This window comes from Anarhichas minor, unplaced genomic scaffold (assembly GCF_050575085.1).
Source record: "Anarhichas minor isolate MPS153535 unplaced genomic scaffold, ASM5057508v1 ptg000016l, whole genome shotgun sequence".
Taxonomy (NCBI): Eukaryota; Metazoa; Chordata; class Actinopteri; order Perciformes; family Anarhichadidae; genus Anarhichas; species Anarhichas minor.
This window is the reverse complement of record NW_027466462.1, coordinates 112,286-133,030: the sequence shown is the minus strand read 5'-3', so window position 1 is coordinate 133,030 and position 20,745 is coordinate 112,286. Positions and strand designations below refer to the sequence as shown.

Sequence of the window (20,745 nt, the reverse complement as noted above, 5' to 3'; positions counted from 1 at the left end):
AACATACCACAGCCTGTGTGTGAGCTATCGCTTCAATGAATTCTTATGGATTATTTCATCACACAACATAATAATATTTTAGCACAATGTTTTCACATACAACACATTCAAGCACTGGGTAACTGGAGCGTTGTTGTATGCATTGCCAAAATAAACTGACAAAGATCGATGACAGAGATCTAAAATGAATGCATCAAATGTGATAAATGTTTAAGCCGTTGTGATTGGATGATTTACTTCCTCTTCTTTTAATGGTGGCTCTAGTGCTGCTGTTGGGACTGCTTTACTGTGGGAAAGTGAGAGTTACACAAACATAACTGATACCCACTCTTATGTAGAGGTAACTACCCAACTAAACAAAGGAAAAGAGTACATGAGGATACTCAGTACAGAGATTAATCAATGACTTTAGTCACTAAACGATAAAGTAGTAAATAGGTCATCATGCCTTGCAGCGTTTGGCATCCCTCAATAGTTCATATGATAGAGTAGCAATTTGATCATGTAAATGTGTGTGGATTTTTATTTGGTCTGATACTTCTATCTCTCATCCTGTATGAGCAGATTAGCAAAGTACAATTGAGAATCAATCACTGCTGTGGTATTATTACTCAACGTTAATGTTTATTCAATAATTTCTTTAAAAAGAGAACATATACAGTTATTATAAAAAGACAAAGCAAATCTGCATTTCTCAACTATAAAACACCAGCATCTGCGATTCAAATAGGTCCTATAATATTTTTAGCAACAGACTGATTATTCTGCAGATCAACAGTGTTCTCACACGAATTTACAACGAATTAGAAAAAGATAATTACAGCAAAATATATTCAAAACAGGCAACATCATGCAACACAATGAGAAAAAGAAGTTATAGAACAAATATACTAAGAGCACTAAACTGACTTCATGACCAGGAGGATGTAAGCAGAGAATAGACTGACCAGTTCAATGTGGTCACATTTGGTTTAAAATAACCAGGTAGGTTTATAAACGACAAGGGAGCAAAAATGAACATACGCAATCTTTTATATGTTTAAGCCGTTGTGATTGGATGATTTACTTCCTCTTCTCTCTCTGACTGAAGTTTACTCTGAATCTCTTCTCTTTGTCTTTCAGTCTCTTTCAGGAGTTTATTTATCTTCTCCTTATCTCTCTCTAGTTTGCATTTCCTTTCTCTCATTTTATTAATCATCTCCTCTGTTGACTCCAGGAGATTCTCTGTGTTCTTTAACATTTCCTCAAGTTCTTTCTCCCTCTTCTCCAGATTCTGTAGGTTTTCTTCACGCCTCTTCGTTTTGTTTTCTTTGTATGTCTTTGGGTCTTTCTTCTTCTTGCACTGTTCTAGCTGTATCTTGGTCTGCTGCTGTTGTGAGGTGAGTTTCTCTCTCTGGTTCTTCAGATCTTTCTTCTGGTTCATCAGTGTCGTTATCACCTGTTGTACATGTTGCAGTTCTCCCTCATTGTTCTGTAAGTCCTCATCAAGTTTTTCCTTTCTCTTGTCCAAATACGTAATTTTCTCACTTTTGGTCATGAGCTTCTCTCCGTCTCCTCTCTCCATCAGAAGCTGAAGTTCTGTGCTGCTGTTTGTGGTTTCTATGTAAATACAAGAAACGTGTGTTTAGTTCCAATTAGTTTTTTTATGTAGTGTTGCTCTTTATTGAGATAAGATGAAAAGACGGAATGTAATAGATGCATAGCATAACGGGGATACCATTTACAGTATTACAAAAAACAAAACGAGTTCCCTCGGTGAAGCAGAAGTATGAAACATTGAATTCCTAAATGTGCATTAAAAGGAACAGTGTGTGAGATTTAGTGGCATCTAGTGGTGAGTTGCAGATAGCAAGCCACAACATGACTTTCTGCTCACCCCTCTTTTTCCAAGTGTGGATATATATTAGATTATTATATAATATGTTCAGAACACGATTAAAATGTGTTTATATTTTAATTATAACTAAGTATCTTTTCTAGAGCAGCAACAGTTATGTTTACAACAGCAAAGTTACTTTTTAAAGTCATTAATATCTCACTGGAAAAAATATCAAGAATGTCAATAAATCAGTCAGTCCTACTGACCTCCTGTCTGCATTGTCTTAGCCAGTAGAGAAGTTTACAAGAACAAATAGATAAACCAAAGACAGACAGCTTCTGTTTCAGCATCGTAAATAAATGGTTTTGGCTGATCTTCCGTGCTGTGCTGTGTAAACAAAGCAGCGATGGATGAGAGACTGTGGACAAAGCAGATTAAATTAGGTTTCACTTTTTGATAACGTAATTATGCTCGTTGAACAGATGTATTGATAAATTATTGGCTTTTTACTTGCGAGTGTTTAAATTATAAAAACAAGTGTAGTTGCCGTTATCGACGCATCGTGTGTGTGTGTGTGTGTGTGGTTGGAGTTCAGCTCGACAGAGAGAGCAGAGAAAATGATGCAGCAGGATAATAAATTACACCAAAACATTAAAAAGTACTAATAAAAAGCACCATTAAAGTCAGAGTTTATCAATACTCCGGGGCACGTTTAATACCAGGCTTTGGTAGACATCTCTACCTTTAGGTAATGAAAAAATGCAAACGGCTCTCGCTAGAGCCAGTTTCTGTTAGTGTTTGTCCCTTCTGGGCTGCTGTACAAACATGGCGGTGCAACATGACGATTCTTAGTTTCGGGTCATTATACACTAATACATAGTTATGAATATTATATTCAATTTCTGTTTAATTCCCCTGAATGTAAAATGTTAAAGCATTTAATTTAATATTTTAATGAATTCCAGTTCAGAACCACCCGAGTTTCTTGATGTTGCCGACAGAATATCTTAAGCTCAGTAAGTATATATCATGATGATGTAGAGAATCAGAGCGGGTTCACACCTAACGGCCCGGTTGCTTAAGTGAACCGATGCGGGGATGATACATTGTTTACATTTTTCAATTGGTTCGGATGGCGTTCATAAAGGCTAAACTCAAATGGTCCAGATTGGTGGGCATGTTTGATTATTGGTCATACAGTTGGCTCATAACATTTGCCTATACACGTGTGGTGTGCTGTCCTGCACTGTGTGGATAAAGCAAAGTTGTCAAATCATCTTCATTTAGCGGCTGGCTAGTTAGCTAGCTAGCTTGCTAATTCCACCATGCTTTCATGCTACAGTGGTCACAGAAAAGGAGCCGAACAGCGGGCTGCCGGCCAGTGGCAGCGCTTGGTCTAAACATTCTGTCCGTCACTCCCTGCCGCTAGGAGAGTACGGCGCTGCTGGCCACTCTCCCACCAATATTACTAGTTCACCAGTCACCAAAACAGGAGAAGCAAACGTTTTGTTTTTTGTTTTAACCACTGAAATTACACATAAATGGTACTCTTCGTGTGATTTTTTTTTTTTCGGATGTTCTACCCCAGAGTTCTTTAAAAAGACAAAAGAACGGTTGTTCGGTCCACGCCAGAATTGAAGTACGCCATTCATACAATCCCAAACTGGGGGTGAACTCTCCAGGATTCAGTTCAGCTGGAATGGAACAGGCTGGTGTTATCACTCTCTAAGATCACACCAGTTAGTTCTTAGCCCTTCACCATGATGTAATTAATGTTAAAATATCCATTAAAAAGAGATATGAAAGTAACGAGGTTTAAAAAGAAGTACAATGAAGTTCCAACTCACTGGTTTTGTTTTGTCCCCATTTCCACACGAGAAGGACAGCTGCACCAACAGACACGATGCACACAGCCAAGCAGATGGAAATGCGAATAGCAGAGCTACACTGGACCATAAAGAGATCAGCTGGAAATAGAAAACACATAACAGATTGTTAACGGTGTCAAGAAAACACTAGACTGGCTGTTAGTTACAGACTACAACTGTCTGTAACTAAAAAAGTGATAACACCTATCACTCAAAAATCATTTTTCTACCTGAAAGACAGATGTGAGTCTCTCTGGTCTGGTTGATGGTCCTCTGTTGGACTCTACAGGTGAAGCTGTTGCTGTGTCTCTTCTCCACAGTCACTCTGCTGCTGACGGTAGAGAGGTGATCAGGACCTCTGACTGTCTCTGTAGGTCCAGCAGAGAGGAGGTTTCCCTCACTGTCCAGCCACAACATCTCAGGCATTAAATACCGGCCTTTAGATTTACACTCTAACAGCACTCCATTGCTGACTTTGGAAATCATTATGTCAGGTGAGGAGACAGAACCTAATAGAGAGTACGAAGGTAAAAACAGTTTCAATGTTAAGTTGCCACAACAATGAAAAAGCAGCACTCTTTCAAGTAAATTGAGCTTAGACACTGGGCATCCTTTACCTGTCAGCACTTTTGAGTTGAGCAGTAAAATAATTTTGTTTTGAACCATGATGTCTACATACTAATCAGACATGCAGAGAGCCATTGAGAGGCAATCCAAATGGTCCCAATCTCTTATGCATTAATTGTTGAAAAAATATAACAGTAGCCTACATGCTTTAAATTCCTTAGATATAGCTACGCAGTGTTCTATGCAGACCGGATTGTTTGCGGCCAATGATAGAACGCTCATTACAAACAGAAGAGACTTGACGTGGTCTTGCAAAAGAGGACCTGGGAGCATCTCTGCCTTGACGATGACTTTTGTCATTTTATCCGGTGACATTTACAGTCAGCACCGCTAAAACTGAGAGGCCCGTCACTGAATGTTTCCCTACTCACTATTGGCTCCCTTTAAGAAGATACAGTGTGGGGTTAACCTTTCTCTGGTTGAAGAGATGTACAAATGAAATGCCCACTTACCAAAGACAAGCTCAACAGTAGAGTCTATATTCAACGTGGGAACAAAGCATCTGTATGTTCCTTTATCAGACAGTTTCACTCTGGAGAGTTTTAGTGAAATGTCTCCAAACTTCAGTTTGTCGATGAACAGCGATGTTCTCCCCTTGTACAATGGATGCTGATCATCTAGGAGTTCTTGACCAGAACGCCACTTGTGGACAAATCTGGGTTTCAGGTCAGGTCTCGTCCACTCCACAGCTGTGGACGCAGCATCCACGGCAGGTTTGATGTGACATGGCAAAATGATGTCGCCACCAGCAATTGCTACTATTGGCAGACGTGGACCGATTACCTGAAGCTGACCTGAGGAAGAAATTGTGGTGTTTTAAAATGGTAGTAAGAGCTAAACTTATAATCCTCTGTAAGGCTGAAAGTTTGACCACACTCTCTACACTATTATATGGGGACAGTATTGCTGTACACTAAAAGTACGCTTCAGGTAGCTGTGAAATGCAAGCTATTTAAAATGAGTCTGATCAGATTCGTAATGAGACGGGCTGTTCAGATTTATTAAGTCATTCATACAAGGCATCAATCAATCTTTGTCATCATGAAACCCAGTTTGTGATTTGTGTTTCCCCAAAATACACTGTGACAACACTAACCCTTACATTGATTGGGAGCCTTTTAACTTCAAACACAAAATTAATGAAGATACAGTCTAAGTTACCTTTACAGCAGTTAATCAGCAGAAGCAGGACAACAGTGGGATGGAAAACCAAAACACTGAAGGTAAAGGGTCGACGTTTTGGGGATTGTTCATCCTTCAGGTGAAACATCTTGGAGCTGTGAAATTGTACAACTCGTCAAACTTGTCAAATGTTCTTGCTTACAGGCCTTCCTGCAATAGTTGATTAATTTAAACACAATACATGCTGATGACTTTACTCTTTAAGGTCTCTATCCGGCAGTGACGTGCGGTGAGGTTCGTGGCTGGTGAGGCACTGACTCTTTCAGAGTCAGATTTACAAATATATGAACCCCATAGAGTAGCTTAAATCACCGTTCAATTGGCAGCGTGCACATTGACTACTGGTTGTTTTTCATATTTCATATCAGCATTCTTTACACACACACAGGTAAGGTGCATATTTGATTCCACCGGGAGCGTGTGCACCGCGATCCGGCTGCACATAGTGTTTTATTTTGAAAAATTACCGGATGCTCTATCCCTTTTCGGTGTCTGACTTCCTGTCTGGGTCGATCTGCTCTGTGCAGCTTGATGCGACTTCAGTGCAGGTCTGTCAAAAATAGACTCTGGCGCGCCCCCTTCAGTGAGGCAGAGGTACTGTGTGCCTCCCCTCTGTGCTTTTTCACTGTGGTTTCTGTCAGATCAGCAAGACTAAATAGGTTCTACACATGCATGAAATACATGACCTGTTCTAGGGAAGGAAAGGACATGTAATAAAAGTGTCTACAAATATCACGTGCTGACAAACAATGAGAAAGCAAAAGACACGCGCTCAACCCAGTTTGTGAGGGACTGCACAATCTGAGATGAGGCACAGCTCGCGTGTCTCCTCTCTGTTTCAACAGGACGTGTGCAAATTCAGCGATTTTGATTATAAAAATGATTGGAATCATACAGAAATTACATTTATATCACAGATCAGTAGAGAAATGTTAATATTTATTTTATCATTTGTTTTTTACTTTTCATGACCGCACGTCCCTGCTATCCAGCAACAATCATTTTGTAAATTGACCCCCTTGTTGGTAATCCTTCACTTTCATGTTCCTATACTGAACATTTGTGAAATTGACTTTGCTTACAGTTTTAATCATCAAAGTTAAATGACCTATTGGCAAATGTACTGTGAATAAAGTATTTCAGCTTCTTTTCACTGATGTGTAGATTTTCCCAAACTATGTTTACATTCTTTTTAGATCCCACTCTTTTATTTTACGTTTTTTCATTCTATTCATTTTGTTTAGTTAAAATGTAGGTAAACGTTCATTAAAATAAGCCCAGAAGATATTAACTGTATTCATAAAGTCTCTCATACCTGTTGGAGGAGTCAGTATGTTGTCTCAGCACAGCACAGAAGACTACATGACAGTTGGACTTTCACCCCACATAGTAGGAAGGGCTCATTGATGCAATCTTAGAAAGCTGTCATTGGAAACTCTTTGGTAAAGGGCAGGCACTTTCAAGAAAATACGTGGCAGGTGATTGGATGAACCATCTGTCAATCAAACTCTTACTGAAGCCAGTAGGAAGAATAGTGAAAACATCTTTTATATGGAGAAAAAACTTCAGTGTTGATCTTTGCTCTTCTTTAAATGAAGAAATACTCTCCAGTTCTGATAAACTGATGCTATTGTAGCATCTAAGCTAACCTCTTCATGAGCCGCCATTGTTGGTTAGAACAAACAGTCTACATATTATCTCACACACACCTAAGCCCCGCCCCTAGCTGCCTGTAGCTCTTCACAGCAAGCTGATTGGTCCGTGCTCTGTCTTACTGGACAAAAGCGCATTACTTGAAGCCTGAAAAGATGGATGTGTGATTCGTGTGATATCTAATCCCACATATTGTGAGAATCCAGCTGCAGTGCAAGTTAAAGGGAGGGCACTTCATGATGACTGTTCTCTTTCATCGTCAGTCTGCTGCAGCTCTCTTAAAATCTCAATTCCCCATTTTAAATCAGATTAATCAATGTGATATTTTCACCACAGTATGACATGATTCAGAAGTGTTTTGATGGACTGATTCACCTTATTTCCAGATTTGATCGCTTGTTAGAAACAGTGATATGACTTTATCCAGCTGACCAAATTTGTACTGTTTTCAGGGAAACATTGCAATTGTCACTATTTTAACACAATTCCCAGCAAGCATTTCAACTGTTTTTAGTGACGTATTCAGAGTTCCAATCTGAATCCTTTATGTATAATTGCAAGACGCAAAATACACAAAAGATGCATAAAGTTAGCACATTATGCAATCAAAAAATCAATTATGTATTTAAAAGTACATATATCACATTGAAACATTGTCTCATGCAGACACTTTGTGTTTTTTCTATGTCAGGGGTCACTAATAGGCAGACCGCGTTCCGGGTACGGACCCGGACGCTGTCCTATCCGGAACCAGACGTATAACTGATGGATAATTGAGAATTATACATGTTGGCAGAGCGCTTCTATTTTAACCTGCGCCGCTTCTCTAGCCCTTGCCACGCTCGTTCAGCAGTCCAGGAAACACACCGACCAATTGCATGCAATCTAATTCATCTCACGTGACGCTACTCAGCCAATCGAATATATGTATTCTGAAATGCATCGTGAGTCTAGAGACGGGGCGAGAGAGAGAGCAGTGGGAGAAGTAAGTGAGTCGGAGAAGCAGTTTCACATGGCGTGCTCTAAAAAGAGAAAAGTGGACCGCGTAAACAAAGCTCATAACAAAGAATGGACGGACTCTTACTTGTTCATTCTTCCTGCTGGCGCTACAAAACCACTCTGTCTCATATGTTCAGATACCGTGGCCGTTATTAAATGAGCCAATGTGAAACGCCACTACGAGACCAAACATACATCTTTTGAGCAAACATACCGACTCCAATCTGAACTGAGGGCAAGATGTTAAGATGTGTACAGATTATGTCACGGCCAGGCCGAGCCTCCTGCTCTTCCCTGCTTGTCCTGTGTGTGTGTGTGTGTGTGTGTGTGTGTGTGTGTGTGTGTGTGTGGTACAGGCGTGGCTCCGACCTGGTCTCCTCTCGGCTTCCTCCTGATTACAATTCACCTCACATGTCCAGTCAACACAGCTGCCTTCCATCAACTCATCACTCAACAGTATATCTACCACGGTTCTTCATCCACTCTTCGCCAGATCGTTGGTAGTTTGCGGCTCTCGGCCGCTCTGTTTAGAAAGTATTTCAGAGTTTTTTTTCTAAGTGTTTTTTCATAGCATTGACCCTGTCTTCCTGTTCCTGCAGTTTGGTCCATCCTCCTGGTTCCCCAGTCAGCCTGCCCTGCCTCGACCTGCCTGGATTCCACCCTCGCCCCCCTTGGATTTCCCCGCTGTTCCCTGAGTGTTTTCCCCTCGTGTCTACCCTGTAAATATACCATTACACTCTCGTACTCCCTGGTCTCAGCCTGCGTTTGGGTCCGCCACCACACGTTGTGACAGATTGTTTATTATAAAGTTGACTGAGACCGTTATGATGTGAAATGGAGTTAACAAAAGAGAAGAACAAAGCACTTTCTTCTAAGATTTTATCAAAAGTTTTTCAAAAGTTCTTTATTGTGTATTTTATTTTTTAGATGGAGCCCTTATTTTACTTGAAATGAGAGAATAATTATTTATGTATTTCTTTGTATTATTTATAATCCATCCAGTTAAATTTGAAAACTGAGAATAATTGTTAAAATATAATTGATGTGTACTTTCTTTATTTGATTTGACAGTTGTTGACTACACAGAGACATTGTTACTACTAGACTTCTTGAATATATATAAATAGCGCAAGTTAGATATTATTGTAATGTTCCGGACCTTTGCACGAGGAGATTTTCTCAATTAGGACCTTTTGGAATGTTAATTGAATACCCCTGTTCTATGTATTTGCAGCTGTTCACAGAGAGACACGGCCCTCCTGTCACATTTAAATCGTCTTCAGGTTTTCACTATTTTAATGGTGGCTCTGCTGCTGCTGTTGGGATGCTTTACTGTGGGATTTTTATTTGGTCTGATACTTCTATCTCTCCATCCTGTATGAGCAGATTAGCAAAGTACAATTGAGAATCAATCACTGCTGTGGTATTATTACTCAACGTTAATGTTTATTCAATAATTTCTTTAAAAAGAGAACATATACAGTTATTATAAAAAGACAAAGCAAATCTGAATTTCTCAACTATAAAACACCAGCATCTGTGATTCAAATAGGTTCTATAATATTTTTAGCAACAGACTGATTATTCTGCAGATCAACAGTGTTCTCACACGAATTTACAACGAATTAGAAAAAGATAATTACAGCAAAATATATTCAAAACAGGCAACATCATGCAACACAATGATGAGAAAAAGAAGTTATAGAACAAATATACTAAGAGCACTAAACTGACTTCATGACCAGGAGGATGTAAGCAGAGAATAGACTGACCAGTTCAATGTGGTCACATTTGGTTTAAAATAACCAGGTAGGTTTATAAACGACAAGGGAGCAAAAATGAACATACGCAATCTTTTATATGTTTACGCCGTTGTGATTGGATGATTTACTTCCTCTTCTCTCTCTGACTGAAGTTTACTCTGAATCTCTTTTTGTCTTTCAGTCTCTTTCAGGAGTTTATTTATCTTCTCCTTATCTCTCTCTAGTTTGCCTTTCCTTTCTGTCATTTTATTAATCAGCTCCTCTGTTGACTCCATTAGTTTCTCTGTGTTCTTTAACATTTCCTCAAGTTCTTTCTCCCTCTTCTCCAGATTCTGTATGTTTTCTTCACGCTTCTTCACTTTATCTTTGAATGTCTTTGGGTATTTCTTCTTCTTGCACTGTTCTAGCTGTATCTTGGTCTGCTGCTGTTGTGAGGTGAGTTTCTCTCTCTGGTTCTTCAGATATTTCTTCTGGTTCATCAGTGTCGTTATCACCTGTTGTACATGTTGCAGTTCTCCCTCATTGTTCTGTAAGTCCTCATCAAGTTTTTCCTTTGTCTTGTCCAAATACGTCATTTTCTCACTGTTGGTCGTGAGCTTCTCTCCGTCTCCTCTCTCCATCAGAAGCTGAAGTTCTGTGCTGCTGTTTGTGGTTTCTATGTAAATACAAGAGATGTGTGTTATTGCAGAATTATGAAGCCATAAACCGTTTGTGGGGAAATAAATCCAGTCAACTGACAACATATATATATATATATATATATATATATATATATATATATATATATATATATATATATATATATATATATATATATATATATATATATATATATATATATATATATATATATTTTTTTTTTTTTTTTGTTTTTTTTTTATCTGTTACTCCTATTTGAAATATAAATCTCTATACTTATCATTAATGAAAAGTAACTATTTTCTTCTAGCTTGGTGCTAGAGTTATTTATGTAATCATCAACAACACAATGACAAAAGATTTAAAAAGGTTAGGTAACCTCCAAATCAACTAAAGGTAGGAAGAGAAAATGGAAGATTTTTTAAGTAATGTAATGCCTGTGAGTCTGAGGGACGGCTATGCTCGGGACTGATACTTTTAATTTGAAGGTAAGCAAGGGCCCTTGGTATCAGCGCTATAATACCCAACATTTTGTATGTTCAACATTTGCACCGGATGACACTCAGGATAAGATCGAGTCAAGTGGTTCTCAACCCTTCTCAGCCCTACACTCTTAACAGAATAAATGTAAAAAATAACCATGAAAGAGATATGAAAGTAACATGAGGTTTAAAAAGAAGTACAATGAAGTTCCAACTCACTGGTTTTGTTTTGTCCCCATTTCCACACGAGAAGGACAGCTGCACCAACAGACACGATGCACACAGCCAAGCAGATGGAAATGCGAATAGCAGAGCTAGACTGGACCATAAAGAGATCAGCTGGAAATAGAAAACACATAACAGATTGTTAACGGTGTCAAGAAAACACTAGACTGGCTGTTAGTTACAGACTACAACTGTCTGTAACAAAAGAAAGTGATAACACCCATCACTCAAAAAACATTTTTCTACCTGAAAGACGGATGTGAGTCTCTCTGGTCTGGTTGATGGTCCTCTGTTGGACTCTACAGGTGAAGCTGTTGCTGTGTCTCTTCTCCACAGTCACTCTGCTGCTGACAGTATAGAGGTGATCAGGACCTCTCACTGTCTCTGTAGGTCCAGCAGAGAGGAGGTTTCCCTCACCGTCCAGCCACAACACCTCAGGCTCTGGATACCAGCCTCTAGACTCACAGTCTAGCAGCACTCCATTGCTGACCTTGTAAATATCTATGTCAGGTGAGGAGACAGAACCTAACAGAGTAGAAATGTCAAAAACAGTTTGAAGTCAAAGTTACCACAAGAATGGAAGTACAGCACTTCTTAACCTGCGGCACTGTGGTTAAGAGTTACACACTGCACTAGTAAAGTATATTCCCTGACTGTCATAACTGCCACTTCTGACAACATAATGCATTTATACATTTCCTGGTTGATTATAGTTTTTTAAGTGCTCAATGGATTCACACCAACGTACCTACAGTGAGCTCGACCACAGATTCTGGACCAGATTTAGGAACAAGGCATTTGTAAGTTCCCGCATCAGAGAGTTTTACTTTAGAGAGTGTCATTGAAATGTCTCCACGCTTCAGTTTGTTGGTGGACAGTGATGTTCTCCCCACGTACAGTGGATTATACTCATGCTCAAGCTGCACACTGTCTCTTCTCAAAAGGACAACGCTCAGTTCCAGGTCAGGTCTCGTCCACTCCACGGTCAGGCCAGTAGCATCCACAGCAGTTTCCAGGTGACATGGCAAAATGATGTCATTACCAACCATTGCCACTATTGGCTGAGATGTACCACTCACCTGAAGCTGACCTAAGGGAGGAAAACACATTGATATGTTATCAATACAACCACAGCATATGCTCTGCTTTAACACAACTATGTTAAAGTTAGACTTCAAGTATGTAACTGACGTTTGACGAACAGTTATATCCCACAATTCCATTCTTCTACTAGTTTTCTACTCTACTTTAGAGTACAAGCATGTGGCCATCTCCTGTAGACAGCTACTGGTCATACCAGACCAAGTAAAACCACTAAGTGTATTGAACTGAGTAAAGTGTGTTCTTTTGTTGTGTAAAAAATCTTGTATAGAGTATGTTTGTAGTTCTCTGGCCTTACATGATCATTATGTTACAATGTGATTTTTGCAAATGATATATGTAAATGCTCAGTCGTCATTTACCTCCACAAGAGTGTGTTAGAAGGAGTACAACAATGTGATGCAAGACCAGTGCACTGAAGTCACTGAGCTGAGGTTCCTTCATGTGAATCATCCTGAAGTTCTGAAAATGAAAATAGTTCAACTGTAAAACATGTGAGACCAAGTCATTCTAAAATCTTCTTCAAAAACATTGCAGTTATATTTGTTGAAGTTGTCATCACATCTTTACAGATATCAATGAATGGAATGCTCTGACAAAACAAATATTATATATATATATATATATAAAAAAATCAATATTTGTGGATGTCACAGGACTGCAATAAGCTATCCGTGATAAACAGTTTTAAATAAATGTGAATTCATATTTTATTTGTTACTCAAATATTACAGGTGGTTGACCATGACACGAATAAGAGGAAAGCTAGGACCAAATGGACTTTCTAGAGGTTAAACTAGTGGAAACAGTCTGGTCCCAGAATACCCCAACCCCTTATATATATATATATTCCTTTATTCTCATCTACACTATAGCTCAGTGTATTTAGCCATGCATTGTCTTTATTGTAAAGTCATTCATTTGTTTTTTTTGTAAATCTATTTTGCTTTTCAATATGCAGTTTTATGATATTTACAACAAGAGACGTCGACCTCATTTCATGTTATAAGCAACTCGTTTGGGCTTCAAAACCCACAGAAATGAATTTAAAAAGATTGCAGAAGAAGCGATTAGGTGTTTGTTCTAGAAATAGGCTGTAAATAACGACAACAATGGCACGGTGAAAAATGTCACTAGAATAATGCATTGAAACATAAGAAAAACCTTACTTACCTGTTGCTTGTGTGCTAAAGAGTCGCCTCACCTATTCAAAAGAAAACTGGAAGGTCATAGTCCAGAATGAAATAGCCTGATATAAAACCAGGTGTAGTTTTACTCCACCCCCTCTGTAAATAGATAACATGTGTTGTGACTTTATTACTCCTTTGTGTTGGTGGCTTTTAGAGTTTAAGACTGTATGCACAATGTTCTACATCTGCCTAAAACTGTGTTGTATGATTGTGCAGAGTGTTTGTATTGATACAGAATATCAGGGCCATTGTAGGGTAAAAAAAATATACGTAGCCGGGATAATACAATGCATACTGAACAACTTGGAGCTCAACGCTCGAAAGACGGGATGGTTGTGGATTTCCGGAAGATTGCAGCCCCACATGTCCCTATCTCCCTGTGTGACTCCCCCGTCGACGCGGTGGAGTCCTTCCGCTTCCTGGGCTCCATCATATCCCAGGACCTCAAGTGGGAGCTGAACATCAGCTCCATCACAAAGAAGGCTCAGCAGAGGCTGTACTTCCTGAGGCAGCTGAAGAAATTCAACCTGCCAAAGACAATGATGGTGCATTTCTACACAGCCATCATTGAGTCCATCCTCTGCTCCTCCATCACGGTCTGGTACCCTGCAGCCACTGCCAAGGACAAGGGCAGACTGCAGCGCATCATCCGCTCTGCTGAGAGGGTGATTGGCTGCAATCTGCCGTCCCTCCAGGACTTGTTCGCTTCAAGGACCCTGAAGCGAGCAAGAAGGATTGTAGCCGACCCCTCTCACCCTGGACAAAAACTGTTTGTGCCCCTTCCATCTGGTAGGAGGCTGAGGTCCATCAGGACCAAGACCTCACGCCACACGAACAGCTTCTTCCCGTCCGCAGTCGGGCCCATTAACAGAGCCCGGGTCCCCCACTGACTCTGTCACCCCAGGACAAATTCCCACCGGTCACTCCCCTGCATCCCTTCTATTACACTCGACACTTTACACTACACTTACATCTCACTTGTTTATAGTCCTGTCATCTGTTCGTTGTTTATAGTCCTGTCATCTGTTCGTTTGTGCACTTTATTTTATATTTCACTTTATTTTATATTTCATCTTTATTTTATATTTCATTTATTTTATATCTTACTTTATTTGATATTTCATATCTCTTGTAAATTTTAATATGTTTCTACTTGCACAGATTGTTGATTGTTGTTGATTGTTAAATGTTTGCACCTCCCGTCACGCCAAATTCCTTGTATGTTCAACATACATGGCAATAAACGGTTCTGATTCTGATACCGATGTCAGCATTTCTTTGCACTTTCGTTTTCTCTCTGTCCGTTTATTTATGAGTTGTTGTAAATGTTCAAACTGAACTCTGGACCTGCTAACTGCTGAATAGTTGTATACAACACTAACCAAGGAAGCTGTGTCAGTAGACATCTGAACGTTTGTTCTGTTTTCCTACAAAACATGAATCTGCCTGGATAGACTGAACCAATTCAATGGAGGATTTCTAATAAGGATGGCTACTATAATGACTTATTATTATTATTTATGAATTTTATGACTTTTTTTCACTTCAGTCCTAAATAAATCCTAGTGTCCAATAAACATAGAATATAATTTGATGTGTTTGTTAGTTTTCTGTTCACCAGAGTTATGTGCTTTAAATATCAAGTCCTCTGTCGCCACCTGTTGAGCTTTTACTTTCTTTTGTTCTTGTGTTAAACTCACAGCAGCTCTGTCCGTCAGAAACTTGCTGTTTCCTCAGCAGCAGAGAAACAGGAAGAGGAGGAGGTTCTGACTTACGTGATATTTTAAAAGCTGACTGTCTGATGTTCAGACAGTCAGCAGCAAGACATCATGGAGGTCACAGCTCTCTGCATCACACTGAGTGAGTAAATGTCTAATGTTTACAGAAATCTATTGATACAATCTCTGTGAAAGAAATAACACGGGGAACTGAATAACACCGGTATTATAGAGATTTGAAATCTCACTGATGGAGCAAATATTACAGACATTTACATGTTAGTTATGTTAAGTAACATCTGATAGTAACAGTTCTCTTGTTTCTCCAGTGACGCCTGTGATGTTGCTGCTGGTCGCACAAGTTGACTTCAGTTATTCTCAAAAAGCAGGTAACTAACTTTACAATTTTATGTGTAATAGGTTTCATTTTTAGAAACAATGTCTTGTCATATTCTGCATCCCAAGTGATACCGAAATACTAGTATGTAACAAAATAGCATACCGCTAATAAAGCAAAGGGAAAAGCCAAAATTAGCATTTAAGGATGACTTGAGAAACATTCACACTATGCTTGCCCAAATTCAACTCTGTTAGAAAAACTAGAAAATAATTTGTTTTTTAATGTAATTTATGTGAATTTCAAAATAAAGGTTGTTTGAATAGCAGACATGTCATTCTTTGTGTCTCTGTAGTGGATGCAGCTTTTCCTCAGGTTGTTCCAAACAGACAGCAGCACTTTCAATATGAGTCCCTTGTGGTCAGCTGTGAGGGACTGGAGGGGCTGACTGGATGGAGAGTGATGCGGAGGATCAAAGGAGTAGTTAAAACATGTGCTACCGACTGGTCCAAAGCCACAGGAGCCTGTGAAATAAAAGATGCCTATCCAGCACTTGACAGTGGAGAATACTGGTGTGTAATGGGAGTAAAGACCAGTAACACTGTCAACATCACTGTCACTGGTATGCAAACACTAAAACACTAAGAACACAAGGCCATCACATGTTTAGTCTGTGAGCATCTCAGTTTGAAGATTAATTGAATTATTTGTTAAGTGTTGATGCATTACTGTTAATAAAACATTACCTGGTAAACTATTAAAACCAGGAATCATCTGCCACATGGGCCAGCTTTATTCAATGACATTTTAAATTGTGTAATTAACATGTTTTTTTTATATACGTGTTGTTCAGATGGTCCAGTGATCCTGGAGAGTCCGGTCCATCCTGTGATGGAGGGAGAAGCTACGGCTCTGAGCTGCAGAGTTAAGCAGGCGTCCCCCAACCTCACAGCTGAATTCTTTAAAGATGGCCACTTGATGGAGAGAAGCTCTACAGAAAATGTGAACATCCTCAGTGTTTCCAAGTCGAATGAAGGACTCTACAAGTGCAGAATCCCTGGAGCTGGAGAATCACCTGTGAGCTGGCTGACTGTCAGAGGTGAGACGTAGCAGTGTTTAAAAATAAATCTATTGACGCTTAGTACCAAACCTATTTCAAGTTGTATGTTTTAAAGGTTGATATAAGTATTACAAACAACTTGTAGGTCTCAGGATGTCTTGTAATTTGAGTGCACTCAGTAAAAAGTATTATATTGATATCAAAAAGCATTATGTCTCATCTGCTGCACATCCCATTATCTCTCCAACAGCCGATAAAGAGCCTCATCACGGCCCTGAGCTCCTTCTGCTGCTCTGCGTTGGTGTAGGTGTTTTCTTCGTGGCTTTGCTGCTGTTGGTGGGATTACTGCAATGTAGGAAACGTCCAACAATCACCACAGGTACAGACAAATGGACACCACTTCAATTACTGATGCAAAGTTTGCTAAAAGTCGGATCTTCACTGTCACAATTGTGATAAAACACAATGTAGTTCTGCGTGTGTTAGAAATGTTAGCGTGGATGCTAATATATGTTTAAAATTTCTGATGGATCCTGATGGCCAATTACGCTGTTCTCACTCGTTTCATTCCATTCAAACAGATTCCCCAACCCGTCCTTCCTCGTTCCAGTCTTCCTCTTCTCCTCAAACAGGTGAGGAACACCAACCTCCATTTATTTTAACACAACGGTATACTGTGTGTGTATCTTGTCACTATGCAAATGACTTCTCAGTCCTAACATCTTTAATCAATAAAGAAATTAAACTGTCGGTTGGATCAATGTCTTAAGCCTAAGAGGACTTCCACCCATCAACACCCAGTAAGTGGGACATGTAAAGTAAGGCCCTATAGAAACATCGCCAAAAAGTGAATTCATGCCTTGTTTTCAGCAGATTATACCTCTGTAATGCATTATCCACAGGCCTTCCAAAACACTCCATTGACAGACTAACCAAGAAAGAAAAGATTGAGGTATAAATCCAGCTCCAGCCAGCCAGAATTAATTTCATAATTCCACTTATACATGAAGCCCTCAATAACCAGGAACCACATTATTCTGTGAGTTCTTTGTCATTTTAGACCCCATTGTCATTCTGACATTGTCGTCTGTCGACCTTTACGTATGTTATTCTGGGGCATTTCGGATGGTGTGAAGAATGGTGTCGTAGCCCAGTGATGTAAACAGAGGAAAGTTTTCGTAAAAAATGACAAATGTTTGTGTTTCATGCATGCACATTACACATTACACATGTGCATGTGTGCACACTTCCAGGAAGGGTAGCACTGAGTTAAAAGTATGTCAAAAGCAATCACAGATTCAAAACCATGTTTCTGCCATGCTATGTCTAAACGATGTCAAGTATGATAAAGAGTCCAAGGATTCGAGATCCACAAACGAAACATGGGAGTTAAAACAAGTGTTGGTATACTAGAATAATATCAATCCGCTTGCTGATATTTTATTATAGGAATAGATTCATAGAATGTATGTAAGTAAGCTTATTTGCTTTGGCATAACTGCCTGTCAGTCATAAGGTGTTGTATTTTTATTATGTTTCAGTGTATGGACAGGTCAGTGTAGCTGTTCCGGTCCAGGGAATATATGCTGTCGTCACAAAACCCAGGATGGAGAAAGGTAATTAACTTGAGAAACAAAGACTTTAACATCTAAAAATGTAATATATTCGTATTCAAGTTGACCTTCATTTAGACTTAAGTTTGCATCAGTGACATTACTATGGTGTCACATCAAGAAAATGGTGAGAGCCACTGAATTACTAATCTGACATTTATAGGCTATTTTGAGGGTTTGTTCATCTTTAAAGTTAAACTGTGTCTGCTACAGGAAGTTCAGGCCTGAGTGAGAGTTAAAGCTTCTTTTTTAGCTCCCCAGACATAAACCACACGAGAAACCCAGTGACAAAAGAAGGTGGACGGGCCCCTCAGTTCATAGCCGCTCTCATGTCGGCTGATCTTACGGTTATAGGGAGGCTGTTTAAGTCAAGAAGCCACCATGAAAATAGTACACCACAATGCACGTGTTACATTTATTTTTATCAGGACAACAAGTGCTTTAAGGCACCCGGCAGCCTCATGTGTTGTGTGGGTAAGTGAATGGGTGGTCAGTGTTTCATACAATGGGGCCAGTAATCAGAACACTCATACGTCGCAGTAAATTTGGACCCTTATTTTCTTACAGATTCATATTTTATCAGTATAACAGTCAATAACACAGAAGGACACTAAGTCCAAACTGTGATCGGATGAAACAGGGCAACAATTTGTAAAATATTAGTTTAGAATAGAAAAAGTAATCAAATTGGACCCTAATTAAAGTCTAATGAAGTATCTAACACACATATTAAGTTGGGCATCATCTGCATGATAATGATTTAAAAACACAGTCAAAGTTGTGGATGGTGCATTTAAGGAAAATATGTGTTTTTAGAAAAAGTGCCAATAATTTAGGTACCCTACATTGCAGCGTTAGGCCGGTTCTGAGGTCTGTATGTGTGGTTGCGTGTATTTAAATAATTGTTCAATCTTGTACTTTTGAATGTCTCAGGCTCTCTGAACTAAAAATGGTCTCTCAGTCAGATAATGACGAGTCCTTTTAGTTTATGCCTGTTTACACACATGAAGCCTGGGGAAGGCTTGAGGAACAATTCAGTCCACAATGGTAAAGGTAACACTACTGAGCTGAACCCGGGGCAGAACAATCCACTCAGCACTTTTATTATTACTGCCACTTTAAGACTTTAAGATGGATAATTGTTGTGTATTGTTGTGTATGGTGTATGTTGTCAAATGTGCCAAAGCTTAAATTATACGTGTATTTCAATTTCATTCAAATCAAAAATGTATCTGAATCTGAATCAGATGTGTTTTGACTCTTGTCCTGCTGGAATGGCGGGCGACTAAAACATCTTTTTTCATTGGAGAGTAGAAAGATAAATAAATCAATAATGTTAACCTTTTTAAGTCCATAGCTGTGCTTCATTCAGGACACTGAGGTCATGGAGAGTTTAAATCTGCATTTAGTATTTTATAAACTGATTCATTTACTTTAAGCATCAGTATATTTTCTTCCCCTGTGGTCCATCATTCTGCCCAATGTTAGAATGATGTCAAGAGACTTCAAAGCTATTTAGGGTCGTATAGATTTCAGCTTTCAGATAAATGAAAAATTCACAATTTTGAAAGGTAATTTCTCTCCAAAACAGAACCAGGAGGATCCAGTCATTGCACCAGAATTGTAGGTACCAACCCGCTTTTAACAGAAGAGGATCCCTTCTATTATACGATTGATTAGGCAAGACTGACTTTGCTCTATTTTCTGTCTAGAAACAGGGTTTATGCATCCTAATTGTTCTGAACTTCTAAACTGAAGTTTAAATACATCAGCACAAACAAGCGTGTAAATGTTCTGAACATACTGACAGCTGCATCCTTTCCCCCGGTGTATCTTGCAGGTTCCTGAGAGCAGAGACTCCTGACTGAAGAAGGAAGAGATGTAGAACTATGTGCAGGTCCTACGACCACACAGAGCTCTTGAATTAATGCATTTTGTAAAATGTCGACCAAATTGTTTTTAAACTGTAACATTTCCAATCACCCCCATTGCAGAAATAAAGTTTTATAATTTTCTTCTAAACAAAACTGTTTTCAATTTGTTGTATGTGTTTAATAGCGTCAGTTGGGAGAGTTGTCTATGTTCATGATAAAAGACAATATTTCTGTGCTTAAAGAATTATAGATATCGCTGGTTTTGTACATTTGTAGAGAGAGAAAATGTATTCTTAATTAATGACAATGGGAGGTTTCTTTATCATCATCTGAGGGCTTCAGCTAACTCACAGCATCAGTGTCTGAAGCAGTTACAAGAACACAGCTGCTGTAGATTATAATACACTGACTGAGGTCAAGTAGTAAGATAATTACATCCGTTTGACCTGAAACAAATATAGACACATGTGACAAATGGCAGCATCACTTCTAAAGCATGAAGCAAACTCTTTTAGTTTTTCTTGTCAATGTTAGATCACTCGACGCAACATTAGCTTCAGAATGAAATAAAATGAATTTGAATTGAAGTTGATTA

General features: G+C 39.1%; 2 protein-coding genes across 2 annotated transcripts; one reads left to right on the top strand and one right to left on the bottom strand.

Annotated features, from left to right (window-relative positions):
* Nucleotides 1-260: 260 nt before the first annotated feature.
* Nucleotides 261-5,585, bottom strand: LOC142950591 (butyrophilin subfamily 3 member A2-like). The gene is made up of 6 exons (XM_076092154.1): nt 5,476-5,585; nt 4,767-5,108; nt 3,918-4,196; nt 3,667-3,786; nt 1,096-1,599; nt 261-286 (listed from the first exon to the last, which is right to left on the bottom strand). Exons 1-6 carry the CDS (start codon nt 5,582-5,584, stop codon nt 261-263), a joined length of 1,380 nt encoding a protein of 459 aa, XP_075948269.1. The 5' UTR covers nt 5,585.
* Nucleotides 5,586-15,377: 9,792 nt separating this feature from the next.
* Nucleotides 15,378-20,144, top strand: LOC142950590 (high affinity immunoglobulin gamma Fc receptor I-like). Its single transcript, XM_076092153.1, has 7 exons — nt 15,378-15,408; nt 15,596-15,655; nt 15,968-16,225; nt 16,457-16,702; nt 16,914-17,042; nt 17,274-17,295; nt 20,117-20,144. Exons 1-7 carry the CDS (start codon nt 15,378-15,380, stop codon nt 20,142-20,144), a joined length of 774 nt encoding a protein of 257 aa, XP_075948268.1.
* Nucleotides 20,145-20,745: the final 601 nt, after the last annotated feature.